The 11757-nt window shown below is 50.3% G+C and overlaps 1 protein-coding gene across 1 annotated transcript; it reads right to left on the bottom strand.

Annotated features, from left to right (window-relative positions):
* Window positions 1-6793: 6793 nt before the first annotated feature.
* TMEM250 (transmembrane protein 250) lies at window positions 6794-11471 on the bottom strand. The gene is made up of 3 exons (XM_054646471.2): window positions 11313-11471; window positions 9996-10151; window positions 6794-7350 (listed from the first exon to the last, which is right to left on the bottom strand). Exon 3 carries the CDS (start codon window positions 7236-7238, stop codon window positions 6819-6821), a length of 420 nt encoding a protein of 139 aa, XP_054502446.1. The 5' UTR covers window positions 7239-7350; window positions 9996-10151; window positions 11313-11471; the 3' UTR covers window positions 6794-6818.
* Between the last annotated feature and the right edge of the window lie 286 nt (window positions 11472-11757).

The raw sequence follows: 11757 nt of genomic DNA, 5'->3' as shown, positions 1-11757 counted from the left end.
CTCCATCCCCTGCTCCATCTCCCCCCTCCATCTCCCCCTGCTCCATCTCCCTGCTCCATCTCCCTGCTCCATCTCCCCCTCTCCATCCCCGTGCTCCATCTCCCCTGCTCCATCTCCCCCTGCTCCACCTCCCTGCTCCACCCCCCTGCTCCATCTCCTTGCTCCATCCCCTGCTCCATCCCCCTGCTCCATCTCCCCTGCTCCATCTCCCCTGCTCCATCTCCCCTGCTCCATCTCCCCTGCTCCATCTCCTGCTCCATTTCCCCCTGCTCCATCCCCCAGCGCTGCCCGGGGTTGGTTTTGGCCGCGGGGCCGGCGGGGCTGGCGGGGGGCCCGGGGCTGCCGGTCCCGGTGCCCGGGGATGCTGGCAGGGCACCCGGCGGGGCACGGCGTTCTGAAGCGATGTGAAACGGCCCCTTTGTGCCGCACACAGCCGCGATTGTTCCTCGGGAGCTTTGCATGGACGAGCCGCTGTCCCCCCGGCGGCTTCAGACACCCTTGATGTCGGAATAAACGAACAGGCAGCGTTAAAGCAACAGCGTTGGGCTTTTCAAAGATGCATCCCTGGGATTCATTTTTTAAAACATGCCTCATTTTTCGAGGCAGGGAGATAAGACTCCTCCGGAAAAAAAAAATAAAATATCTCTTTGCCCATCTAAATTCTCCCCATTACTGAGCAAATGGTTTGCAACAACAAATTTATTCCGCAGCGTCTCCTGTGCTCTTTTTTGTTTGAAAAAGGCACAAACAGATTGTGATTTTCTCTAACAGATTCACCATCTGGGAAATTTTTCATGCAACTCTTTTCCTCACTGGGAGCAAGTTACTCAGAGGGGAATTCCCAGCAGAGAGCAGACTCTGAAGGGATGGGTCGTTCATTTAATTAGCATGCATAATCTGGATGTCCTTACTCAGGCAAAACTCTCACCAGGGCCAATGGGAGATTTATTTCTTTTTTTCAAGAACCAGCTAAGGACTTTGGTATTTGTCTCTTGGTGTTACATACAGTGTTTTCCTTGCAGGGAGAAGTTGGCTTTTGGCTGCATTTGAGGCTCTGATTTACTACAGCCTTGTGCATCCAAGGTCAGGCTGCGGCCCTCGCAGGCCGTGTCACAAGGCTGAGCCTGGCAGCAGCAGCTCCCTCTCACACACTTCCCCAGCCCAGGGAACATCCCACGTTTTGGGGTGGAGGTCACTGGGGGAAGAGGCTCTGCAGAGCCCCACAGAGAAGTGCCCAGTTCCTTGTGCAAGGCATGGGGTGGAGTTTTTTCCCCCCCTCAGCAGATGAATTTATCCCTTGGGAAGATGCAGGAAGCTCAGGGATGCTCCTTTCATCTGCTCCCCTAAAGCTGCCCCTGTGGAACAGCAGCACTGATTGCAGCTCAGAGCAGACCCCAGTGCCCAGCTCTGCTCCCACCCCAGCACAGCTCTGAGAGCTGCACAAGGAGATCTTACACTGAGCAATTTTCACTGGCTCATTACTGGACCAAACTTCGCTTTGAACTGACGGTTTCTGGGCACGACGAGTGCTTTGAAGCAGGGAGACAAAATTAGTGCAGAGAGTTGGCAGGTGAAGAAATGACAGGGTGGTTTTTTTTCTTTCCCCCAGCAGCAGAGCTGTCCAGGAGCTATGGAAACCTTGTTTGGCTAAATAAAAACGCAGAAAGATAACAAGGCTTCATATTTTCAAGCAACGTGTTTGCTGGAACAGCGTTCTATCTGTGTGTGCTGGAGGCTCCAGAACAGCCAAAGCTGTTCCTGAAGGGAAATGTGCCGTGCTGTTCTCCACAACTGGAAGTAAACACTGTCTCCTACCTCCCCAGGAGGGAGGGAAATCAAGCCAATGATGTAGGAGAACCCTGGGAAGAATTGCAGTGAGCCTTCAGGCAGGTGAGGAGCTGGTTTCCTCTCCAGTCTGCTCCCAGTGACTTTGTGAGACTTGCAGCTGTAATCTGGGACAAAACGTGGCCCCAAAGCTCCCTCTAGGAACTGGGCAAACAAGTTCTTCCCCAGGGGATGGCAAAGGCTCGATATTCACATATCACTGAAAGTGAAAATACATCCACCCTTATCCAAATCCTGCTCTCTCTCAGACACCTCCTTCCCCTTCACGTTCTCCCCAGTGACTCTTCAGCTCTTGGGGTACCAGAAAGGAGCATCTCCTGCACACATGGGCATGGTGGGCTGCTCCAGCCACACAAATGTGTCTCCAGTTTGGTCTGTAATGGTCCTGTCCACACCATCGTGGTTCTCCAAAACCTGTGCTCCACGGACTCCAGCTTTGCCAGGACTTTGGAGCAAAGTCCTGTCCAGCATCTTCATGCTGTTGAACATCACTGTAGTACTTTCCACACAAGGATAACAGGAATGACAGTGTCCACCACAGCAGGAATATTCCTCCAATCCCATAGGAAGCATCACAACTGTGTCCTGAAACTACAGCTCTGCTCAGCAAGCTCAGCTCCACCAGGGAAAGGAGGAAAGGCAGCACCTCCCAGGAGTGAACTGCTGCGCCCTCAGTGGGAAGTGACAGCTCCTCCCATCCCCTCTACCCTGCATTGCTCTGTTTTGGAGAATCACAAAATCATTCATTTTGGAAAAGACCTCCAAGATCGAGTCCAACCTTCAGCCTGAACTGTGCTCCCCCCTTGCCATCCCACCACCAGGACATCCCCACAACCACCACGAGAAGAGGAAAAGGAAATCCTTCCTTTTTTCTTCCCAACCCATCCACCAACATATTAACAACCCAAGTTTAATGTAGGTGGCATGTTTCATACAGAATCTTACAGGCACCCAAAACACCAGCTGGTGCCATGTTCTGAGGAGTTAACGAGGTGAAACTCCAACACTGCAGCCTCCTTCCAACGTTCCCAGGCTGAACATCGGGCCCAAGGCGGCTTCGCCACCGCGCGGCTCCTCAGGGATCCCCCAAACTCCTGCCAAGCCCTGGAGCCAGCAGCACTCATCCTCCAAAGGGGTTGGGATGGCTCTGCAATGGACACACTCTCCCAGATCAGTATTTCTAATATTTTCCCTGATTCGTTTTAAGGGGGTTTTTAACCCACAATGTGGAATGGCAATGTTTAAAGACCAGGCATGGAAAGAAAGGAACAATCCAGACAAGCCATCTGCTCTTGCTGTTCAAGATGGGATCTGCATGAAGGAATGATGAAGTGAAAATTGCAGTAATTTTAGAGTTAAAGCCATTTATATCTTTAATAGACTTAATATATTTTAAAGCCTGATCCATTCCTCCCAACACTGAATTTGGAAAGAGTGAAATACCCAAAAGAACATGAAATTCCCCAACGAGGCACAGTTTGCAAGAACCTGCTCAACATGAAATATTTCTGGCAAATATCATCTTGAAAAGCAGAAAGTTCAACTTCCCCCATTTCCTTACTCATATTCTACAACATTTTGTGGGTCCCTTTATTAATAATGCCAGGTTTTTCAATGAAATTAAAGGGGAGGAAAAGCTCAACTTATTCTTTGCATAAACTTAATACAACATTTAGCCTGCCTCTTTCTCCCTCCCTCAGTTGTGGTTTGGCTCCCTTTCAGCTTCTAAGAAAGTTTTGGAATCTCAATTCTGCAAGAAAGAAATACTTTGGCAAAATAATCCTGAAAGCTTTTTTAAAAAAAAATTAAAACAAATGAATTTACATTCTGAACCATTCCCAAGATCTTACTTACTCTGCAACCTCCTGGGGATGTTATGAGGTTTAATTAGCTCCAGTTGGAAAAGGCTTTGAAGAGGAAAAGTGCCAAATATTGCTCCACTCAGGTAGAGCTAAAATGTCTAAATTATTACATCATAAAACAAATAATTTGAAAATTAATTCCTCTTCCTTGCCAGCCTGACTTCACAGGGACTTCACTTCCCCAGTGTGCTGGTAGGATCACACCACCAAGGTGTCCAAGTGCTGGTAAAAACCAAAAATCAGAGATTTTTCAACATCATGGTGCCTTTGAGGCCACCTCAATGATTTCATGTTGGGGTTGTCTAACTCTGTCTGCCACAGGAGACCTGATCCTCAGGGCACTCTCAGTGCAGGTACTTGGCCACCTTTGGAGAAGATGCTGGGGAGTCCCTGAGCTAAAGCAGCTCAGCCCCAGGGCCTCTCTGGAGGAACATCTGGGCATTTGGCACAGGTTATTTTTTGTGATTTAACAAGGACATGTCCTTCTTCCTCAGAACACACGGCCAGAGGAAATCTGAGCAGCCCACATGGGTTTATTGAAGGGAGGTGTAAAAGTGAGGCTCAATCTCCTGCTCACCAAGGACGGGATAATGACCCAGGGGTCCCAAAATGGGATTTAATGCTCTGTGATACAACATCGGTCACCTACCCCACACCTGCACTTGGCAAGGGTCTCTCAGCCCCCAGGGGTGACCTTGTGAGGCTCCAGCTCCAGATCCCCCCATGGCAGCTGCTCAGCAGGGACAGCTCAAAAAAGGCTCACTCAGGCTGTCATATTTATGGAATAAAGCAGTTGGCCCGCAGTCAAATTACAAGTGATGAAAAAGGTTGTGAGACTCCTTGTACCCACCAGCTCCTTTGTTCCTTGACCAAATTAGCGCTGCAAGAACCACCTGCTATTCATGTGTTAATCGCATGATCGCTGCTCCCTTTGCCGGCGCACACACATCAAAGCCGGCCGTGTCACCCTGTTCCTGTGGGGGTTTTCAAAGAACACCGTGAAACCAGAGAAGTTCACGACCTGCCGACAGCCCAGGCCTTTATCTCCTCAAACCACCCCAGGTTTGGCCAAGCAGTTGAGTGTGTCCATCACAGAGGGCCAGGCAGGCACGGGACCACAAATCACCACAAAATCACTACAAAATCACCACTTTTTAACCCAAGGAGCGCTGAAATTCAGCCGCTCCCAGGTGAAACCAGGTTCCACCGCCCAAAGAGGATCCCAGCTGCTCTGCCAGGGCTGTTTGCTGTGGGCTGTGACAGGTTTTCTGCAGGAAATGTGGATTACAGCCACCTGAGAGCCTCCCCAGCCCGCGATGCTCAGGGCTGGCAGCTGTGCTGGGCAGGGCTGGGCATTCCTGGGAGCTCCCTGCACACACACAGAGCTGCAGCTCACCCCTACAGGACACTCAGCAGCTCAGAACAAGCCCAGGAAAGGCTCTGGGGAGCTCTCTGTTGGGAGGAAAGTTCCAGACACCAGTTTGTGACAGATGCTGATGCTGCATCTTTGCTGCAGAAAGAGCCTTTGGCTCTCTTGGGGCTAATCTAAAGTTCACACCACCGTGGCCATTATTTATTCAGCTCTGCTGTTCAGCTGCATTATCTGTAACACTCCATAATAAGACAGTTTTGGGGAGTGCTTCGGCTTTGGGGTCCACATAGAAATTTCTCTATTTTCTATCCACAAGCCTCCAAACCAAAGTGTGTCAGCAAGAGACTGCACCAAGCACTCAAAAGCTGAAATGGGAAGGATCTTTCCCTGTGTGCAACTGGAACTCACAGCTCTGACCAAGAAGGTGATAAAAAACCAGTTATGTAATTTCACTCTTGCTTATTTCCCTATGATTGACCCCAAAGATTTTGTGCAGGGAGGGAAAAAGTTTCTGCATAATTTTTACCAACTTGTTTTCAAACAGTTCCTTAAAGAATGCAGGGGAAAAGGCAATATTCCATCATAAGGCAAAACAAACAAACAAAAGCAGAATAAAAATAAACTTTAGGCCAGCTTCTGGGCTCCATAAATAGAGTTACTTAACTGACTGCACAGTGACATCTTAGATCAAGACCAGTAGAACTGAGCTTAAAATTCAACTGCCTTTTTGAGCTGTTGCTGACAAACACCCTGGAGTGACCCTCCCTCTCTCTGCTGCAGAGGTAGAACAATTTGTGTCATTTCAGAGAACAATTATTGCCAGCTCAGACTGCACTCAGCTTCCCATCTCTCCTAGGTAAGACAGTCTCACCTCATTGTGCTCCCTGAGACAGAAGAATCTCTGTGAGAAAGCTGGAACGAATCAATTCAGGGGAAAGTAGAAGCAAAATGCCGGGATCTGAACACTGAGGATCATTGCAATGGGTCCCCCTTAATCACTGCAAAATGAGAACATATCTGCCGTGACTGGGAATTTCAGGAGCACATGATAGCAAGCCCTGCTCCCATCCCTCCTGTGGATTTGTGCTGTTAGGGAAAGACTCAATTACTCAGCACTAAATGCCTGAAAAGGACAAAGCCACTCAAAGCTACATAATCACCTTAAAGTGGATGAAACAGGAGAGTGGGGCAAATGTATGTCTTCCATAAATCTAAAAATAAAAGAGGAAAAAAATTCCAAAGCCCTACAGTCTGTTGAATTTTGGGCCCAAATTCTTATTGGGAACATGCAAAACAAAAATCTACAAGAAAGATGCTTATTACATGCCTAAGACATTAAGGAACATTTTTAGGAAAATTGTGAAGATGGATTAAGAGTGTGGAGTTCAAAATTATCTGGCTTCTGTCCTCCAGATAAATCCTGCCTTTTTCATGGCCACAGGAATACAGGAAGAGCAGCAAAATAAGCTCTTATGGATTAAAAGACACACTAACTTGCACTGTGCAAAGAATAAAACACCCAGTCAAATGTTGCACTTTGATAATCAAAATGGCACCTCGACCATCAAAGAGATACAAACTCCAGAGACAAGCACGTTAATTTATCCACAAAAGTTACCACTGAGAAATAAATTAATTTATATTAGAAAAAAAAAAAAAAAAGAAGAAGAAGAGGATGTTGACACATTTCGGGGCTGGAAGAAAAGTCACCTCCTGATCCCACATGCGCTTGGTTTTATTTACATATCCACAAAGACCATGAAACACCAGCCCAGCCCCCCCACCAGCAGCATGGTCACATGGATCCCGTAGATGAGCAGTTCATTCATGAGGCTGAAGTCCACCCTCCTCCTCCCCAGCAGCAGCAGGATGATGGAGAGTTTGTACTGGAAGCGCAGGAAGATGCGGATGCCGAGGTACTGAAGGCAAAACAAGATCGACAGAGCCACCCAGAGGATGGAGGTGAAGAGGCTGCAGCTGAAGTACAGCAGGAAGCGGATGAAGCCGTACATCCATCGCGATTTGAGATAGATGTCGAAGTTGTTGTACTTGGTGCGCACCAGGTGCGCGCTGCGCACGGGGCCGCAGGCGGAGTGCAGGCAGGTGGTGTGCGGGCCGTGGAACGAGCGCACCCGCCGCGGAATGGGGATCACCGGCATCGGGCCCCGCCCCGCGCTGCCCGCCCCAGGCCACCCCCGGGGCACATATCAGGCGGCAGCGGGACAGCCTGGCGCAGCTAACCCTGGGCTGGACGGCCGCCGAGGGACGCACCTGCGGGGAGACACAGCCAGCAGCTCGGTTTGGTGCTGAGAAATAACGCAGGCAAGAGACATTTTGTCTAAATAACACAGACAACAAAGTTTTGGTTCTCCTAAAGATGCTGAATAGAGCAGCTTATCCCAGCTTAAACAGAGCAACTTATCCCAGCTGGAATAGAGCAACTTATCCCAGCCGATTTCAGTATCAGCACACCCTTCCCAAACCTCAGCTTCTTCCCTTAGAACATCTTTGTTTTGAAGAAGAAACAATAAAGTTTTGGTTCTCCTGAAGCTGCTGAATAGAGCAGCTTATCCCAGCTGGAATAGAGCAACTTATCCCAGCTGATTTCAATATCAGCACACCCTTCCCAAACCTCCGCTTCTTCCCTTAAAGCATCTTTGTTTTGAAGAAGAAACAATAAAGTTTTGGTTCTCCTGAAGCTGCTCAACAGAGCAACTTATCCCAGCTGGAATAGAGCAACTTATCCAGCCAATTTCAGTATCAACACACCCTTTCCAAACCTCAGCTTCTTCCCTTAAAACATCTTTGTTTTGAAGAAGAAACAATATAAAGTTTTGGTTCTCCTGAAGCTGCTCAACAGCTTTAGGAAATAAGTGAAATGATCCCAGCCAATTTCAGTATCAGCGCTCCCTTACAACTGAAAGAAAAAACAATAGAAAGTTGCAGTTCTCCTGAAGCTGCTCAAGAGAGCAACTTATCCCAGACAACTTCAGTGCCAGCACACCCTTACAACTGTTTTCCAAACCTCAGCTTCTTCCCCTAAAACATCTTTGTTTTGAAGAAGAATCTCTGTGAGAAAGCTGGAATGAATCAGTTCAGGGGAAAGTAGAAGCAAATGCCAGGATCTGAACACTGAGGATCATTGCAATGGGTCCCCGTTAATCACTGCAAAAAGAGAATATATTTGCCTTCTCTTTGTTTCTTATTCCCCACACAAACACACTCTATTTCCATGCCACATTCCAAATAAATTCCTCAGCCAGCACCAGTTGTAGCCTGTTATAAACTTTATCTCATGCTCACAATTACCAGGCCTCTCCTCAAGCATGAATTTTTAAGCCCATAAAGATTCTAAAAAGAATCCAGCACTCAGCAATATATGGATTCCAGCTTGTGATCCGTGCTGGGAACAATCAGGGAGCTGCTATTCAATGCCAGTGTTAATAACACAGAAAAGAGCTTTGGTCTGAAATTATCCTGGCTAATTCACAGATCATTCCTAATCTAACAGCTACCCTCGAGAGCCCACCCACCTGAGCAATAATATTTATGTGAGAGCAGTAATATTAATGTGTTTGCATGGGGTCACATTTCCTTTAAAAGCAAAAAAAAAAAGTTCTCCGAGTACTTTCGCAAGTGGATTCCAGATTTGTGCTCATTTCCAAACTTGGCAAAGCTTCACCAAATAAACAAACTGAAAATAATGGAAGGTCTGGGAAGAACAATGAGGCAATCATGTTTTTCACACTCCACAGGATGTACCTCCCCTGGCTCAGGCCAGCCTTGTGCTCTCACTGTCACTGCAAGGCAGGGCCAGGCAGCCTTTCAAAGGCATCCACCAGTTTATTCCTCCCCTTGGGGACCTGCAGAGATAAGTGAAATTATCTTGATCTTCTGCAGTGTTTAGGATTTATAATCCTAACATCCTTCCACACACCCATTGTTGTTGTGTGAGTGATGAGCAGGAGCCTCTGAGCTGCTCTCTGCTTCACCCCAGGCCTCTGATGTGCCAAATTCCGGGAATTATGAAATGACAATGCACTCATCAGATAATGCTGGAAAACAACAGGGACTTCCCCAGACTCCTTGCACACCCAAGTGTTCAGATCCAGGCAGATCTTTCCTTCGTTGAACCCAAAATCTGACTGTTCTTAAAATTAAAACTAATTCAGGAGTTACTTCAAGAATTGTTTAGTTTCATTACTAATAGAACTAACCACAGAGCAAATGATAAAGCTGCAGGAAATTGAAGTTTTGATACCAAAATCCTTCTCTGATTCAATGTGTATCAGTGGGGAAGTCTCTGCCTGCTTCCTGCCTCAAATTCCATGGAAATGGAAATTCCAGCTCTGATCTCTCCTGCTCAGCCTCATGTTCCAATTCCTTTTTGCCCATACAGAAATGTGAGGCAGTGCTGGCTCTGCATGAATCAGGGACTCCCAAAAAGGAGTAAGGGCTAAATTATGATGTAAGGAGTTTAGGAAACCAAGGTTCTCCTCAATCATCACAGCCAGCCTCAGAATTTTGGATGCCTCTTGCCCTGTTTGCTGTCTGGGGCCAGGAAATGCCAGTCAGAAATGTGGCTTTAGCAAGGCACAGGAACTGCTCAGACTCTGAACCAACCCAGTTCTGCAGCATGTGACCCCACACACTTCCCACATGATGGCTCTGAGCTGCTCAGAGATATTTTTGGAGGACTAAATCAAGACAGGTCAGAAAATCCCATTTTTGGCATTCCATTCCTGACAATTCAGCCTCTCCTTGCAACTTCCCTCACAAACTTTTCCAGCAAACTCTTGCACAGATGCTGTGCCCACCCTGGGAACAAACAGCCTCTGGTGGGTCCATGCTCTTTGGATGAACTCAAATATCAACACTGGAACACTGGGAGGACAAAACAAACTCTGAATTTTTACATTTTAGGGGTGCTGCCATCCAACTCGCTGCTGTTCTGGGATGCCACTGAATCCTTGGAACAAAAGAGTGAAGTTTTCCTGTGACACCTTCTAGGAAGAGTGACAGAAACTGCTGAGGTGCTTCATAAACTCACAACTCTCTGCACAGCAGCTGATCTAAAAGACAAAACAACACAATCATTTTCAATTTGTGCATTAACACGCTCACACTTACCAGATTTCTCCTCAAGCATGAATTTTTAAGCCCATGAAGACTCTAAAAAGAGCCCAGCACTCAGCAAAATATGGATTCCAGCTTGTGATCCATGCTGGGAACAATCAGGGAGCTGCTACTCAATGCCAGGACACAAAATCTTGCGCTGGTCACCTTCCCCTGCCACACACTGCTCTGGGGCATGTGAAACACCATGCAGGGAGCACAGACTTTCCAAACTGAATATGGAACAGCAGCTCTTCCCCTGGGAGGGTGGCAAGGCCCTGGCACAGCTCTGGCTGCTCCTGGATCCCTGGCAGTGCCCAAGGCCAGGCTGGATGGGGCTGGGCGCACCCTGGGACAGTGGGAGGTGTCCCTGCCCATGGAGGGGATGGGATGGGGTGAGTTTTTAACTCCCTTCCAACCCCAAACTCGCAGTGATTCTGTGATTATCCCCCAGCCTGGATTTCGCACGTGGTGCCCACACAAAGCTTTGGGCACCCCCTCCATCATTTTGGGGCCGGCTGGGTCATTCCGGGGCACCATCCGCAGCTCCGAGGGCTCCACCGGGAGCACCCCCGGCACACGCTGGCGGCGGCCTCCCCAGGCCGTTACAAACGCCCAGAACTCTCCGTTTCCCGGAGTTTCTCGTCCCTCTCCGTTAAAGGCGGCTGGGCGGTGAGCAGCGGGCGGGATCTCCGCGCACACCGGGCAGGACCCGCCGGGCTCGGGGCACTCCCGGTGCGCACCGGCAGCTCCGACCCGCCCGCAGCTGCCGGGGCGCTCCGGCGGGCCCCAAGCGCTCCGGGAGGAGCCGCACGGGCTTGGGGACAATGACAAATAAAGGTGAGAGCCGAGGGACGAGCGCCGGGAGGGGCGGAAACGCCAACTCCGCCTACCCCGCACCGAGCCCGACCGGCCCGCGGCGGGAGCTGCGGAGGGAGCCCGGCCCGGCCTCCCCCGGCAGCCCCGCACGGCCGCGATTCCCCCCGGGAAACGGGGACCCCCGGGCCCGGCGGGCACTGACCGAGCGCTGCCGCACCGCCGGGCCCCGGGGCGGAGCTGCCGCCGCCGCAGGGCGAGGCCCGGGCCCCGCCGCCCGCCGGGCCTTACCCCGCACTCACCGTGGTGCCCATGGCCGCGCCGGGCCCGGGCGGAGCGAGGCCCGGGCCGCCGGGCGCCCGCTCTGCGCATGTGCGGGGGCGGCTCCGGTTCCTCCGGTTCCGGCGGCGGCGGCGGGCGGGGAGCGGCGGCGCGCGGTGATGGCGTCATCGCGCCGCGCCACGGCCGGAAGTGGCGGTGACGCGTTGCCTTGGCAACGGGGGCGGCCGAGCCCGCTCACATCGAAGGGGTCACACCGGGGATTGCACCGGAGAGGTCACAGCGGGGATTACACAGAGGAGTCACACCAGGGGTCACACCGGGGATTACACCGGGGATTACACACAGGAGGTCACACCGGAGAAGTCACACGGGAGGGGTCACACCGGGGATTACACCGGGGGTCACACGGAAGGTCACACCCGGAGTCACACCGGGAGTCACTCCAGAGGTCATTCTGGGGGGCAC

Source organism: Agelaius phoeniceus, chromosome 21, assembly GCF_051311805.1.
Source record: "Agelaius phoeniceus isolate bAgePho1 chromosome 21, bAgePho1.hap1, whole genome shotgun sequence".
Taxonomy (NCBI): Eukaryota; Metazoa; Chordata; class Aves; order Passeriformes; family Icteridae; genus Agelaius; species Agelaius phoeniceus.
The sequence above is the reverse complement of the archived record's forward strand: the minus strand, read 5'-3'. Positions and strand labels throughout refer to the sequence as shown.

Bases quoted from the DNA above. Each gene is read 5' to 3' on its own strand.
- TMEM250 (XM_054646471.2), bottom strand. From the start codon at position 7,238: ATGCCGGTGATCCCCATTCCGCGGCGGGTGCGCTCGTTCCACGGCCCG.